The sequence below is a fragment of the Hyperolius riggenbachi genome, chromosome 6, assembly GCF_040937935.1.
Source record: "Hyperolius riggenbachi isolate aHypRig1 chromosome 6, aHypRig1.pri, whole genome shotgun sequence".
Taxonomy (NCBI): Eukaryota; Metazoa; Chordata; class Amphibia; order Anura; family Hyperoliidae; genus Hyperolius; species Hyperolius riggenbachi.
Genome location: NC_090651.1, coordinates 113,242,993 through 113,257,377, shown reverse-complemented (window position 1 = coordinate 113,257,377; position 14,385 = coordinate 113,242,993). Strand labels below are relative to the sequence as shown.

The following is a 14,385-nucleotide window of genomic DNA, read 5'->3' as shown; positions in this document are numbered from 1 at the left end:
CCATAAAAATCAAATTTCAACAGCAACTGGTCTGAGTGTATTAAGTGATAAAGATGCTAAACCTGCATTCAAAATTTTTTTCTGCTGTTATGGTTTGGAGTTATTACATACTATAGGAGCACTGGCCCTAGTGCCAAACAGTGCCAAAAAGTTGAATGCTGGGAGTTCTTTTGAATGCTGGGAGTTCTTTTTATCTATAATATTTTCCTCCTCTTCCATTTATTTCCCTGCCTAGCAGATCACTTGTGTTTACAAGCAAGGCTGAGGTGACTCAGTGATTGGATGTGTAAATAATAAAAAAAAAAGACTCTGGGAGGAGGGCAGCTAATGAATACACAATGAGCAAGATAAGGGAGGGGGGAAAACAAGAGTCAGGGAGGATATGATGTCAGCATTAGCTTGGCAAGATGGCCACTGCCTAGAAAAGGATTTTCTGCTTTTCCTTTGTAAAATTCACAGGAATCATTACGTGGATAGCACAATACATCTGTTATGTAAGTAGAGGTAGTATTTATCTACTTATATATGTGTTTTTTATTTTATTTCTAGGTTAGCATGGGTGTCGCTTGTTCTTTAAGGTACTCCTACATCTTGCAATGTATAGACAGATTGACCAAGAGACAGATCTCTCTCTGATCAGATTGACCTGTTGCCTGCCCATATACTGCAGACGGAAATCGATCGGAAAGCAGATCGGACATGTTGAAAATAAGCGATCTGACAGTAAATCGGCCAGAAAATCTGTGTACCCAGCATAAGATTGTTGTGCAAGTGTTTCCTGTCCTGCTGCCTTTCTATGTTCAGATATGATACAGTGCTACTATAGATTTGCTTTATGCAGTAGGGGAGGGAGGCAGAGGTAGATCAATCTTGAAAACTGCTTATACACTTAATTGGAGACTATGCCTAAATTCATTTTTTTTTTTTTTTTTACGCAAGTCTACCTTGAAGTTAATTGTACGTGGACACTTAGCAACTGTCATGGAATCCACTGACCAGTTGTATAGCTGCTTATGTAGTGTGTGTGGCTTGCAGACTGACTGTGGTGGGGCTGATTCCAACTACTTTAAATTTATCGAAGCTCAGATTAATTCTTCATATGTAATTGTCATTCTGTTGACATGTTACCCATTATCATATGTACTGTAGTGCCAGAAGAACACGGTCCATCACATCCAATAGAGAATTGTGTTTTGTGTCCTGTCGCCTGATTAATACAAGAAGTGTAGATGACAGTTTAATTGCAGTTGTTGATTTTTGTAATGTATTTTCTCTGAATTATTTTTTTTCTTATACTTGTTGAAAAGTAGCTTGTCTGGTCTGCCAGTTTATAATATATATTTTTTTGTTTTTCAGGAATCTGGTAAAGAAGTATTGTCCCAAGAGGTCTACTAAAGATGAAGAGCCCAGGTTTGTATATTATTTTAAATGTGAAAGTAATAGCCCGTACTGCTTTGAAGTAAAGCACATAGGGACATACAAATAATTCCATATGCTTAGTGCATCTTGTCTGCTGGGTAGGAAGTCCTGTGTGAGGAAAGGAAGAGAACCCTGCTAGGTTTTTTGTTGCTGTTTTTGATCGCTCCCTAGAGGTCAGAACAAGAAATAAGACTAAATCCTTGCATCACATCATTGAAAGTGCTTTATTTCCTAGGGAATATCCGTCCAGATAGCCTGTCCTGCTGCTGCTGCGCCGGGCGTGCTCCTGCCGCCTTCCACTTCCCCTTCTCTGAAAAGCCGCGATTTTTCTATGTCTCACATCATCCCTTCAGTTCCTGTAAGCGAGAGCTCTTGCTTACAGGATTAAAAACCAAAAAAATCACTGTGGCCATCTTGTGGCCAAATAGTAAAACTACATGTACATACAATTTTTTTTTTTAAGTATACACAATCAATTACATTTAAAATTACCTGTTTACCTCCCCACTCCAAAAAAACGCAAATACAATTTGTTATAAAAAGAAAAATACAATAAATAAAAAATAAATTGTTACCCAAGGGTCTGAATTTTTTTTTTTTAAATATGCATGTCAAGAGAGTATATTACTATAATTTTTTTTTTAAATTCTAAGCTTGTAAATCGTGATGGACGCAATTTGAAAAAATGCACCATTATTTCCAAATAAAATATTGAAGCCATACATTGTTATAGGGACATAATTTAAATGTTGTAATAACCGGGACAAATAAAATATGTGGGTTTTAATTATGGTATCCTGTATTATTTTAAAGGGAAGGTCCAAGCAAAATAAAAAAATCAGTTTCACTTACCTGGGGCTTCTACCAGCCCCATGCAGCCATCCTGTGCCCTCATAGTCACTCGCTGCTGCTCCAGTCCCCCGCTGGCAGCTTGCCGACCTCGGAGGTCGGCGGGACGCATTGCGTACATTTTTACGCATTCCCGCTAGTGCAGGAACATTAACGCATACATTTTTACGCGTTACTGGTTCAATGCGTACATTTTTACGCATTGAACCAGTAATGCGTAAAAATGTACGCAATGCGTCCCGCCGACCTCTGAGGTCGGCAAGCTGCCAGCGGGGGACTGGAGCAGCAGTGAGTGACTACGAGGGCACAGGATGTCTGCATGGGGCTGATAGAAGCCCCAGGTAAGTGAAACTCCTTTTTTTTTTTTTTATTTTGCTTGAACCTTCCCTTTAAAGTTATAGAGGCTGAAAACTGAGAAATGAATTTTTTTCCATTTTTTTCTTAATATTCCCATTAAAATGCATTTAGAAAAAATAATTCTTTGCAAAATGTACCACCCAAAGAAAGCCTACTTGGTGGCGGGAAAAATAAGATATAGATTAATTAATTGTGATAAGTAGTGATAATATTATTGGCGGATGAATGGGAGGTTAAAAGTTGCTCGGATGCATAAGGTGAAACGACACTGTAGGCTGAAGTGGTTAAAGGGACTCCGAGCAGTGCAAAAACTATGGAAAGATGCATATCATTTTTAAGCTCTTTCTCCTCTTTCCAATGATATATAAACCGGCGCCCTACGCCTTTTAGTTTTCTCTATTTTCGCGATCGAAATCGCAGCCGCGGCAATTTCAATTGCGAGAATAGTGAAAACTAAAAGGTGTAGGGCAGCGATTTATATATCATTGGAAAGAGGAGAAAGAGGGCTTTAAAATGATATGCATCTTTCCATAGTTTTCTGCACTGCTCAGAGTCCCTTTAAGTAAGTTTCCTGTTCATAGGTTTTCTTTCTAGTAATTGCGAAAACCGGCAGCTTACTATAGCAAGGACAGTTGAGTGCTCGGCCTGGTCCAGTTGCCCTTAGAGCATTATGATGCCCAGCTTGCAATTCTAATGTCTGCTACCTAAACCATATACTGAAATTGTGTTTAATTCCCACAGTACAGTTTTTGGTAAGATTTGCCAGAGCTTGCTTCATCACTGGACAGAAATATAACCTAGTGATTTGCAAAGCGGATTTAAAGACCGTGTTCTGGTGTGACAGTGAACTTGTTATAGTGACCTTGTTTTCATATCATTCCATGATAGGTTCACATCCTGCATAGCCTTCTATAACATCCTCAATGAGCTGAATGACTATGCCGGACAGAGAGAAGTGGTGGCAGAAGAGATGGGACACAGAGTTTATGGAGAAATAATGAGATATTCCTTTGAGCTCAAAGCAGAGAGAAAATCGGTAGGTTTCCAGTGTTTGATAGCTGTAGAGTATGTGGTTACTTGTTGAATATATGGTAGTGCAAGCACCATTAGACTAACTCAAACATGGCTAAGGACATACCCTAGCAATGCTTGCCTGATCTGGTAAACCATAAAAATGATATATACTCCATCAGTTTTTGATCAAGTAAATTTTAAACTCCTTCTCAACTCCGATTAATCAAATACCTTATTGGATATTGATTGGTGGTTTGCTGCCACCACAAGCATTGCACTACTCCATGTTGTGTAGATGTGGATTATGTACCACCCTCTGCCCATACAAAATCCGTACTGGAATAGCCTTTAGGTCAAAAAAGACCCTAGTATTTAATACAAATGCCAACAATAAGAAAACAGTTGTGTGGCACTCCCAAATATAGTTTGTATATACTGTATAGTTAGTGCAAGTATATTATAAAGACGAAAAAATGATCTCACCACTGCGGTGGCATCTCCGGGTGGTGTTGCTGGACGTGTGCTCCGCTGGTTGAGATGAAGAAAGATATCCAAAGAATGCAAAGTTGAAGACAAAGGCACGTGCACCATCCCTCCTGTTCCAAAGTGGTTTCATTGCAACATTAGTGACAACAAAGTTCATTCTGGGATGCATCAAGCTTACATAAACCTGTTATATAGCGATGTCGGCTGTGGGAGTGGAGGTGGGGTGTCGGGAGCCGAGGTGCTACACGCGACGGCCGTTTCTCGTCCTTCTGGACGCTTGGTCATGCTGTGTTCCATGTGCCTTTGACTTCAACTTTGCATGTAATACAAATGCATTTGTTGCAATATGTTTTATTAAACTAATCATCGTGTAAACTAATGTATAGTGTATGCCTGTCTTGAGACTCGTACCCAAGCTACAGTCTATGGATGTACAGGTTGCCCTCAAGACTTTAAGTGACACTACTTGATGGCAGAATCTGTTTCCCTCCTAATACTAGGTACACACTATACAATTTTCTGACATTTACCTGCCAGATTGATTTTTTTTTCCAACCTGTCCAATCTGAATTTGGATTAATTTTCCGATTGATCTCCATTCATTTTTATGGAAATTGTTTGGAAAATCGATCGAAATTCAGATCGGACATGTTGGGCAAAAAAAAATTATCTGGCAGGTAAATCTGCCGGAATATTGTATCGTGTTTCCTTAGCATTACCCTCCTTACTGAAGGCCTCTCCAGTGTGCTCCTTGTGTTGTCTGTCTAGCCAACAAACACCCCCCCCCCCCCCCCCCCCAGCAATCCATAGCAACAGACATGTTGTTCTGCTATAGCAGAGTGAAGCATCTGTTCAGCACTTGGTTCTCAAACGGTTATCCGAGTGTTCCAGTCCTGAACCCTTCAGATGTCGAGCATTGTGCGTGTGTAAAAAGATGTGATTTGAAAATCTGTCCTTACAATGTAAGGCCTCATTCACACTATATGCATTGCTGTGTGCATTTCAGCAATGTGTGTAGTGCGCAACACAACAGGAACATCTGATGTGCAGACTGCACCGCATAGCAGTGCGATACGCTATCCCACTGCTGCACACCATTTTTTTGTCAAAGTGCAGTGCTGACCCATTCACTGTAGTGAATGGGATCAGCAGCGCAATGCACAGCAACGCAGATGGCGTGCTATTGTGGGCTTTGCGTTCCGAAAGCATAACCAGCTGTGCTGAGAAGTGTGAGGGAGACCTAACTGAGCCCCCAGTGGTAAAAACTGTAGAACCCTTGTTACCTTGGAGAAAAGAAAATGTGGAAAACAGACGGGTTTTTTCTTAGTTGTTAGACAGGCTTGGCTCTAAGAACGTGTAATGTAGTCTTAGCTTGTTTTTTCTTTTACATTCTTAGGACCCTTTCACACCAATGTACATACAATGTAAATACATATGTCAAAAAAACAAGTTTGTTTTTATTATGTATGTTATTAAATGTTGATGTTGATACATGCATACATAGAACATGGGAACTAGACTAGCATTGTTGAAAACATGAGTTTTTGAGTCCAAATGCTGGCTATAAATGTATTATTCCTTTATAATTTAACTTTATAATTCCTATAGCCACAGCAGCAAGACTCTGATTTCCTGCTCATGACCACATCCAAACTGTATGATGACTGCTTGTGTAGAAGGTGTTGAGCTACACTAATGCTGGGAATACACAGCTCGATTTTGAGCCATTTAGATAGCTCAATAGATAACTTCCGACATGTCCGATCTCGCGCTCGATCGTTTCCGTGCTCTATTCTGCATGGAGGACAATGGGAAAAGATAAGAAAAACGAATGGAAGATAAGTGAATTGCCTGCAGAATCGAGCACGGAAAACAATCGGGCGCGGAATTGAGCGGCAAAATCGACCCGTGTATTCCCAGCATTAGCCAACAGCTGGTATCACTGGCTAAATGCGGCCTCAATACAAAGAGGAGCTAAACTAGTGACAGGTGTACTCTAATCTTTTATCAGTAATTCTATCTTAGAGGGCAAAGTTCCAGCACCCGAATTTCTTCAGTCCACAATAGTAGTGATTCCAAAGCCTAAACGTGACCCACTAGATATTAAAAATTATAGGCCTATATCTCTCCTAAATCTCGATTACAAAATATTAACAGCAATATTGGTTGCCCGCCTGAATAAAGTATTAGGTCCTCTTACCCATAGAGACCAGGTGGGTTTTGTCCCCCATCGCCAGGCCCCCGACAACCTGAGAAAAGTAATTAACATACTACATATAGTTAGAGCCACCAAAGCCCCGTTTGCCTTGCTATCCCTCGACATGGAAAAGGCATTTGACACAATAGACTGGACCTTTATGCATGCCACCATGTCGAGGGCTGGCATAGGGGGTTCATTTTTAAATGCCGTTACCGCCCTATACTCCAATCCTGTGGCACACCTGAAGCTTCCCACTGATTCCCCTACACCAATACCTATCCGGAGAGGAACCAGGCAAGGCTGCCCCCTATCCCCAGCCATATTCGCCCTAGTAATTGAGCCTCTAGCGAATAAAATTAGGTCCTCTATTGACATCCAAGGCATAAAACTTAAGAAATCTGAATACAAAGCCAACCTATTCGCAGATGATCTACTTTTAACCCTCTCTTCCCCTCACACTTCAATCCCAAACTTACTACAAATAGTTAAGCAATTTGGGCAACTCTCCGGCCTCACCTTGAACATTAACAAATCAGAGGTAATGTTTGCCAACCTTACCAAATTTAGTGCAGAGGCCCTGGCTAATAAACTGGGCCTATCTTATCAACCCAAATATATTACATATTTAGGCATAAAAATTTCTACAGACCCGTCTAATCTTTTTGCATTAAATTACAAACCTGTCCTGTCCGAGCTGAAGGGAGACCTGCTGAGGTGGAACTCTCCATCGATTTCCTGGTCTGGACGCATTCAATCCATACGTATGAATCTATTACCAAGGATCCTCTATCTATTTAGATCACTTCCGATACAAATAACCAAAGCCTCCTTAAAAGACCTCCAAACCTCAATCTTTAAATATATTGCAAATAATAAAAAGAGTAGAATCAGACAATCAGTCATGTACCTTAATAGGGACAGGGGGGGACTGGGGGTCCCTGACCTCTTTAGCTACTATAGAGCGGCTCAACTAGCTCAGATGGCACAAGTTCATGCTACCTTTAACAGACCACTTTGGGCTGAAATAGAAGACGATCTGCTGTCACCAATCAGTTTGGCGGCCCTCCAGTGGTCTCCGCACCTCTCCCTGGCAAAGTACAAAAGACAATCACCCCTTTCAGCCCACTCACTTTCCATCTGGCAGAGACTGAGATTCAACAAAAAGTTACAATCTAACATACCTGTCCTAATGCCAATACTTGGCAATCCTGACTTCCCTCCTGGACTGGACTCACGCCCCTTCCACTGGTGGGCGTCACATAAATTCCTCTCATTGTCAAGTTTTCTCATTAATGATAAATTCCCAAATTGGCCCACATTTTGCTCACATATTAAATACCCTCCCACAGAGAGTTACAGAGCTGTTCAAATATACCACTACCTGAAAGCCCTCACACAATCAAACCCCGTCCCCACAAGGCTCACTACCTATGAGCACTGGTGCAGCCGGAGGCCGCTGGAGGGCGGACTTATATCTTATTTATACTCCATAATATCCCAACCTCTAGAGCCAAACAAACTCCCGTCGATGAAAGCCTGGGAGGAGGACTTGGGGCAGGAACTTGACATGAAACAATGGGCTAAGTGCTGCCTGACTTTAGCCAAAGGCAGTAACTATTTCTCTCATATTGAGACTAACTATAAAATTCTACACCGCACCTACATAACCCCCCAGAAAATGCACATTAAATCCAAGGATAGTTCTCCCCTCTGCTTCAGAGGGTGTGGACAAGTAGGTGATCTTGCACATACCTGGTGGTTCTGCCCGATAGCTAAGAAATACTGGGCCCAGGTGGCCTCGGCTATAAGTACAGCCCTCGAGATACCCCTCCCCCCCTGACCCCCTTCAATTATTATTAGGGCACAAACCTAAGAGATGGAAGTATCCGCAACATAGACTAGCTCAGCATGTGGCAAAGGCGGCTCGTCTACATATAGCACGTCAGTGGCTAAAACCCAACCTTTCACTGGACATGGCGGATGCCATCATTATGGATATACTCATCTCGGAAAGATTAGCAATAATAAACGATACGACGCTATCATTTACACGCACCTGGCAACCATGGCTCTCAGCCTCCGAGTCTCTGGGGCTACGGTCCTGTGCCCTCGCCTTTTAGGGGCTATGCCCGCCCCGGCGACTATCCTGCATTAACAAATAATAAATTGACCTGCATGTATGGTTTGTGTTGTTTATATGTTCATCTGTTATGATGACAAATTGTATGATGCCCTGTGTAAGGGAATTCCTAAAAGCTGTAAGTTTTCTATTGAAATTCTTAATAAAATATTTTGAAACTAATCTTTTATCAGAAGGAATGGAAGCTGTATTTGCTGATGCATGCACCTAAAGACTCTATTACCAAGTACAAATGTTTTATAGTAGATTGGTTTATAATGAAGTACTTAGTTCTTTTCCTTTTTGTAAAAGCATCTACAAGAAGGAAGGAAAGCCCAGCAATACCTTGACGTATGCTTTAAACAGATGGACAACGTGAGTATCTGTTATTTTTGTTCTTCTGTCCCCGATTGTATGTTTAAAGCGGATCCGAGATGAAAAACTAACTATAACAAGTAACTTGTCTATATATCTTATCTAAAGTTTAGATATTTTACACAGCAAATCTGGCTGCAAACAGCTTTAATAGAAAATGATTATTTCTTCCTGTGATACAATGACAGCAGCCATGTTTGTAAACATTACACAGAGGTAGGCTTATCTGTATCTTGAGCACTCAGCCTGTGAAAAACCTAATCCCCCCCCCCCTCCTCCCTCCTCCTTTCTGCCTCTGAAATCAATGGCTAGTAACACCTCCTCCTCCTCCTCCTGCCCAGACTGAGCTCCCATGAGCCCTTGCTACTGCCAAGGCTCTCTGAAAACCTGTGGGCGTGGTTTATTTAGTTTATAGGGAATTTGAGTATTAAAACAAAAACAAAAAAGTATTTGGCTTGAGGAATGCCCTATAAACAATAGGAAAGGAACACAATTATGCAATGAGTAAAAGTTCACCTCTGATCCACTTTAACTATGAAAATACTGAAACCTAGCTAGCCACATGGACTACACTGGCTTTCTGCAGTGTTGCGAGTCCCCGGATCCTTCCATTTTTAGTCACCAGTGAGCCATTTTCTTGTTTGCAGTACCTGCAGTTATCGGGCATAATTATTAGGATTGATCACACAGGTTTGATAAAATTGTCTTATGGGAATTTTTCCCCTGAGATAATCCAGAGTACCTGGTTCCCCAAAGGTCTGTCCTCCATATTTATCCCCCATCTCAGAAGCCAGAAATTCACAAATGTTATTGACCACATAGCTGCTGGGTCCACTAACTGGCATGCACGCATAGATGCCACCACAGCTGCTGCCAGTTACCCTGTTGTGCCAATGCAGAGCAATGAGACTTTGGATGTAATGTGTGAAATATTGCAGGAGGCTGTATTTTCCTTAATTCTCCCACACATGAATTGGATGATGTCAATAGATTTCCAAATTTGGCATTTGGAGGGGATTGCGGCCAGTGGAAATGGGGCTAAAGGTTCAAAACTAAATACTCACCTGATCCGATGTCTTGTGACGCTCTGCCCCATTCTCAGCAATGCAGTTGCTGCTGAGCTTGGGACAGGCCGTGGCCATGCAGATGGAAGTTTCCGAAGACCGTGGCCAGAGCCTTGGCGTGAAGATTTTAAAAAGAAATCACAAGGGCCCATCAACCAGGAGGGGTGGAGCAATCACCTGCCTGAAGGAATCGGGTCAGGTCAGTGTAAGTATTTATACCTAACACCACCTTATGCTCCATTATTTAGACAGAGCCTTTCATGACAGGGTCTGTCAGTTTTACCTCAAGTACTCTTATCCTCATGTGGAAAACAAACTGGACCCTACCCCCTGCAGCTGTGGTAACAATGCTTCACTGAGAGAAAATAGCCTTTCCTCCTCTGTGTTTCTTTTATATGTTTGTGTATCTTATGATGTTTTGTAATGCCTTTTTTATAATACCAGATTGTATATTTCTTGCAGAGTAAAAAGAAATTTGAAAGGGAATGTAGGGAGGCAGAGAAGGCACAGCAGACATACGAGAAGATGGATAACGACACCAATGCTACAAAGTCAGATGTGGAGAGGGTAAGCATATTAAAGTTAATTAAGGCTCAAAAAAAAGGGCGTAGATTTCGTCCAGCTGCATCTGCAAGAGGTTAAACATGTTGTTCTTAAAGAGAAGCTGTTAGGTATAGGGTCTCAGAGAGAAAAAAAACACATATATCAGTTGCTAAATATTGGCTGTACTTGCATTACATATGCATTTCACTGTCCACGTTTGGATTTCACAGAATTTTTATATAGTATTTGCAGAAAATGATGCTCCTGACAGCTCATGGCAGGTTCCATGTTTGTTTGTCTTGTATGAAGCCAATTGTGATGTCATATCCTCCCTTTCCTTGCTTCCGGATGATTCAACTCACAAAAAAGATCAGGATCAAAGATCCTAATGGATCATGATCTGGACAACACTACTGTGCGGTGAATATTAATTAGCCATGTGGCTAGGAACAATAGCGACATACTCTAACCGACATACTCTAACCGAACATGTGCTGTGAGTTAGGCTGCTGTTACAAGCTGCTGTAACATGAGCCTGTAACTTCCCACTGTGAAAGCAGCCTTAGGGCAGCATAGGGAAATGAAGGGGAGGACCAAGGGAGTGCACTGGGGAGAAGCAGCCCCAGAATGCTTTGCAGTATCTGTTATGCCTCCTGCCGGCCTCCTTAGGAGCTTGGGAATACAGAGCCTTGCTGTCCAGCAAACATCAAAGTAAGAGAGATTTTTAACTTCAGTATTGCCTTTTTGGCTTCCTTCTAAACCAGCCTTTCTCAACCTTTTTACCCTGGAGGAACCCTGAAAATAACTTTTGGATCTCGAGGAACCCCTGCAAACAATTTTTTGATCTCGAGGAACCCCTGCATTTATTTTGCAGGAAGCATGGTCTTTAAAAGTATGTGTAGCTGTTTATTTCACTACCCCTATTACACTGCCACTCATTATAGTGTCTCCTGAGCCCCCAATTTAGTGCTTCTTGTTACAGTACCACCTATTATAGTGTGCTCTATTATACTTCCGCCACGATGGGGGAAAATGCCAAGGAACCCCTGCAGAGTGCTCAAGGAACCCTGGTTGAGAAAGCCTGTTCTGAACTGTTTAACACAGGAGAATAGAGGTTTAAATTCGCTTTTGCAGCCCGACAGTTACTCTTTAACTCTTTATACTTTGTGTACACAGTCTTATTTTATACAAGTCTCATTTTGACACTGCTCCTTTTTTTTGTTCAGGTAAAAATATTTTTCTTAGATTGGGAGGGATTCTAATGAGTTTTTTACAAAAATTAATACAGGGGTTCCAGAGACTGGAAAGGAGAGGCGGCAATACACACTTAAGTTCTGCTACAATAAAGCTTTTATTGTGGTCTGTCCCTGTTGGAGTTACCTACTTCCTGTCAGGACAAAAACAAAATTATCTTAGATGAGGGCACAGAGGACAATAACTCCAGATGTTAACACTTCTCCATAATGTCCTAGGTTCTCTAGGTACTTGTGCTGGATTTAGGGGGTAGTTGAACTTTTCTTGGTTAAAATGTACCAGAGATGAGGCAGTTTAAAAGTTTTATACAAACTGTACCTGGGGCTTCCTCCAGCCCCAAAAGCTCTGATCACTCCCACGCTGCCATTCTCTGTCTTCTGTACTGGGTCCCGTAACTTTGGCCAGTCTGAACAAGTGCTGTGCGCTCCCTCCGTCTCCCTCTGGCAGAGAATAGACGCCTGCGCGGTACTATTTTCCGTTGGAGAGCGCGCATTGTGCTTACGCAGACTGGCAGCGGCTGTCCGAACTTACGGGACCCGGTGCAGAAGACTGAGAAAACTGAGGCCGACGGCATGGGAGTGATCCGCTCGATCGCCGCTATCCGTCGTGCCGTGCGCCCCCCCCCCCCCAAGACCCCGTGCACTGCCATGGCGACGGGGGAAGCCCACCAGGAAATCCCGTTCTTTGACCGGGATTTCCTGATCGAAGCGGGGGGATGCCGCTGAGCAGCGGCTATCATGTAGCGAACCCTGGGCTCGCTACATGAGTTAAAAAAAAAAAAACTGCTGCGCTGCCTCCTGGCGAAATTAATTAGACTGCCATGAGGGTTAACCTGTACTAATGAATTGTTAGATTTAAAATCTGCTAAATGATCCATAAATTAGCCTGAAAAAGGTATATTCGTTAATGAGCATAAAGAGATGTTTGAAAAGAATGTACATGCAAATTTTGAGTACTTCTCACAAAAATCTGTCATGAGGTACTTGATTTTGCTATTCACATTATGGGGTACTCAGAAAATCCTATTTCTGGTGAAGGGTTACGCTGGGAAACACTGACCTATGTCACCATTTTACCAGGCGAAACAGAATCTGAACCTGCGGACACACATGGCTGATGAGAGCAAGAATGAATACGCGGCACAACTCCAGAACTACAACGCTGAACAACAAAAACATTTCTACATAATCATCCCCCAAGTCTACAAGGTACTTTCCATCTTCTGCTAATTTTTCCTTTGATCTCCAAAGCTGTTCTATTTGTTCTAAGATGTATTAAAATATTTACTTTACAGTGTCTTTTTATAGTGTGATACAGTAGTGGCTGTTTAAAATATACAATAACTTTTTTTATGTTTTAAAAATTTACTTTTTCTTGGCAAATCCTGAGATATTGCAAATAAACCTTCCTTTATTTTGGGGCATCATCTGCTGGCTTGCTTGGCAAGTTTAGTAAACAGAAAACTTGTTCTGCTGCAGTAAACATGCTTCGTACATTAGACAACTGTCCTGTCTCCATACTTGTTATCTACATACAAAACTTGCTGTAGAAAACCTACAGGTGATGCTCCAGTGCAGTCAATCGAATGTAACTGTTCACATTTTCAGAGTAAATAATATTTTTTGGTTTTGGACTAGTTCATCTCATAAGGAATTAAGGTTTTCTTTTATTTTGCAAATGACTCATTGGACAGCAGTAGCAGTTCAGCTGCCAATATATAGTATGCAGATCAACCAGCTACTTAGTATAGAATTTTGCTAGGAAGTGCTTTTTAAAAAAAAAACAAAAAACCCGAAAAACCTTGAGAATCCCCCTTTAAGAGACGCACTAGCCCAAAACCTGCCAGTAAGAGGTTCAGAGTTTGTAGATAGCACTTACTGTAATGGATAGCTACATAGGAAGTAACACTGTTGTAGTGCATTTACTTGGGGACAAATGTCTGTCTTGTATGCGTTAAAGAGAACCTGTACTGAGTAAAATTATTTAAAATAAACACATGAGGTAACTTCAAATGAACATTACATAGTTACCTTGCCATCAGTTCCTCTCAGAAGCTCACCATTTTCTTCTTACAGTGATTCCTTCCAGTTCTGACAACATTTTGTCAGAACTGAAATATATCAGTTGCTGTCAGTTATAGATCAGTTGCTGTCAGTTACAGCTGAGAGGAGAACTGATGTGTCCATGTTTCCCTATGGCTCAAGTGGGCGATGTTACAGTTTAACAGTTTGCTGACCAGGAAGCTGTTATGGGGTACTAGTCCTTTTCAAAATGGAGGACGGAGAATTCCATTGATCACAGTTGACAGACAGGACGCAGGAGAGGAAAAATAGATTGAGGAGTAGACTACACAGGAGGTAAGTATGACTTGTGTATGTTTATTTAAAGTGCTCCTTTAAGTACAAGTACACATTCATACATACAAGTAGCATTAAACTTATGCAGTGGAGAGGTGAGACATACTATTCAGTACCCAGGATTATAACTAAAATGACTTTTTACTTTAATGGCTATGCATACTAGAATATAACCAAATGTACAAGCATGATTTGATTTAAATATTGTAAATGGGAGGAAGACGTGTATTTTTATATGAGGAATAGGAATGCATCTCTGGTCCAAGAAATGTGGTGGAATTTCACATTTCCTCACATAATGGTGAATTCTTCTCTGTCATTAGCAGATGTTTAGAACAATGACTTTCC

The 14,385-nt window shown here is 41.4% G+C and overlaps 1 protein-coding gene across 2 annotated transcripts in view; it reads left to right on the top strand.

The window, feature by feature from the left end:
• FNBP1L (formin binding protein 1 like) overlaps window positions 1-14,385 on the top strand; it is a 236,485-nt gene that overhangs the window by 158,679 nt on the left and 63,421 nt on the right. For both annotated transcript variants that reach the window (XM_068239782.1, XM_068239778.1), the window contains exons 3-7: window positions 1,357-1,410; window positions 3,514-3,661; window positions 8,757-8,819; window positions 10,346-10,450; window positions 12,760-12,888. In XM_068239782.1, the coding sequence (XP_068095883.1) occupies window positions 1,357-1,410; window positions 3,514-3,661; window positions 8,757-8,819; window positions 10,346-10,450; window positions 12,760-12,888 (499 nt within the window). The remainder of the gene's footprint in view (window positions 1-1,356; window positions 1,411-3,513; window positions 3,662-8,756; window positions 8,820-10,345; window positions 10,451-12,759; window positions 12,889-14,385) is intronic.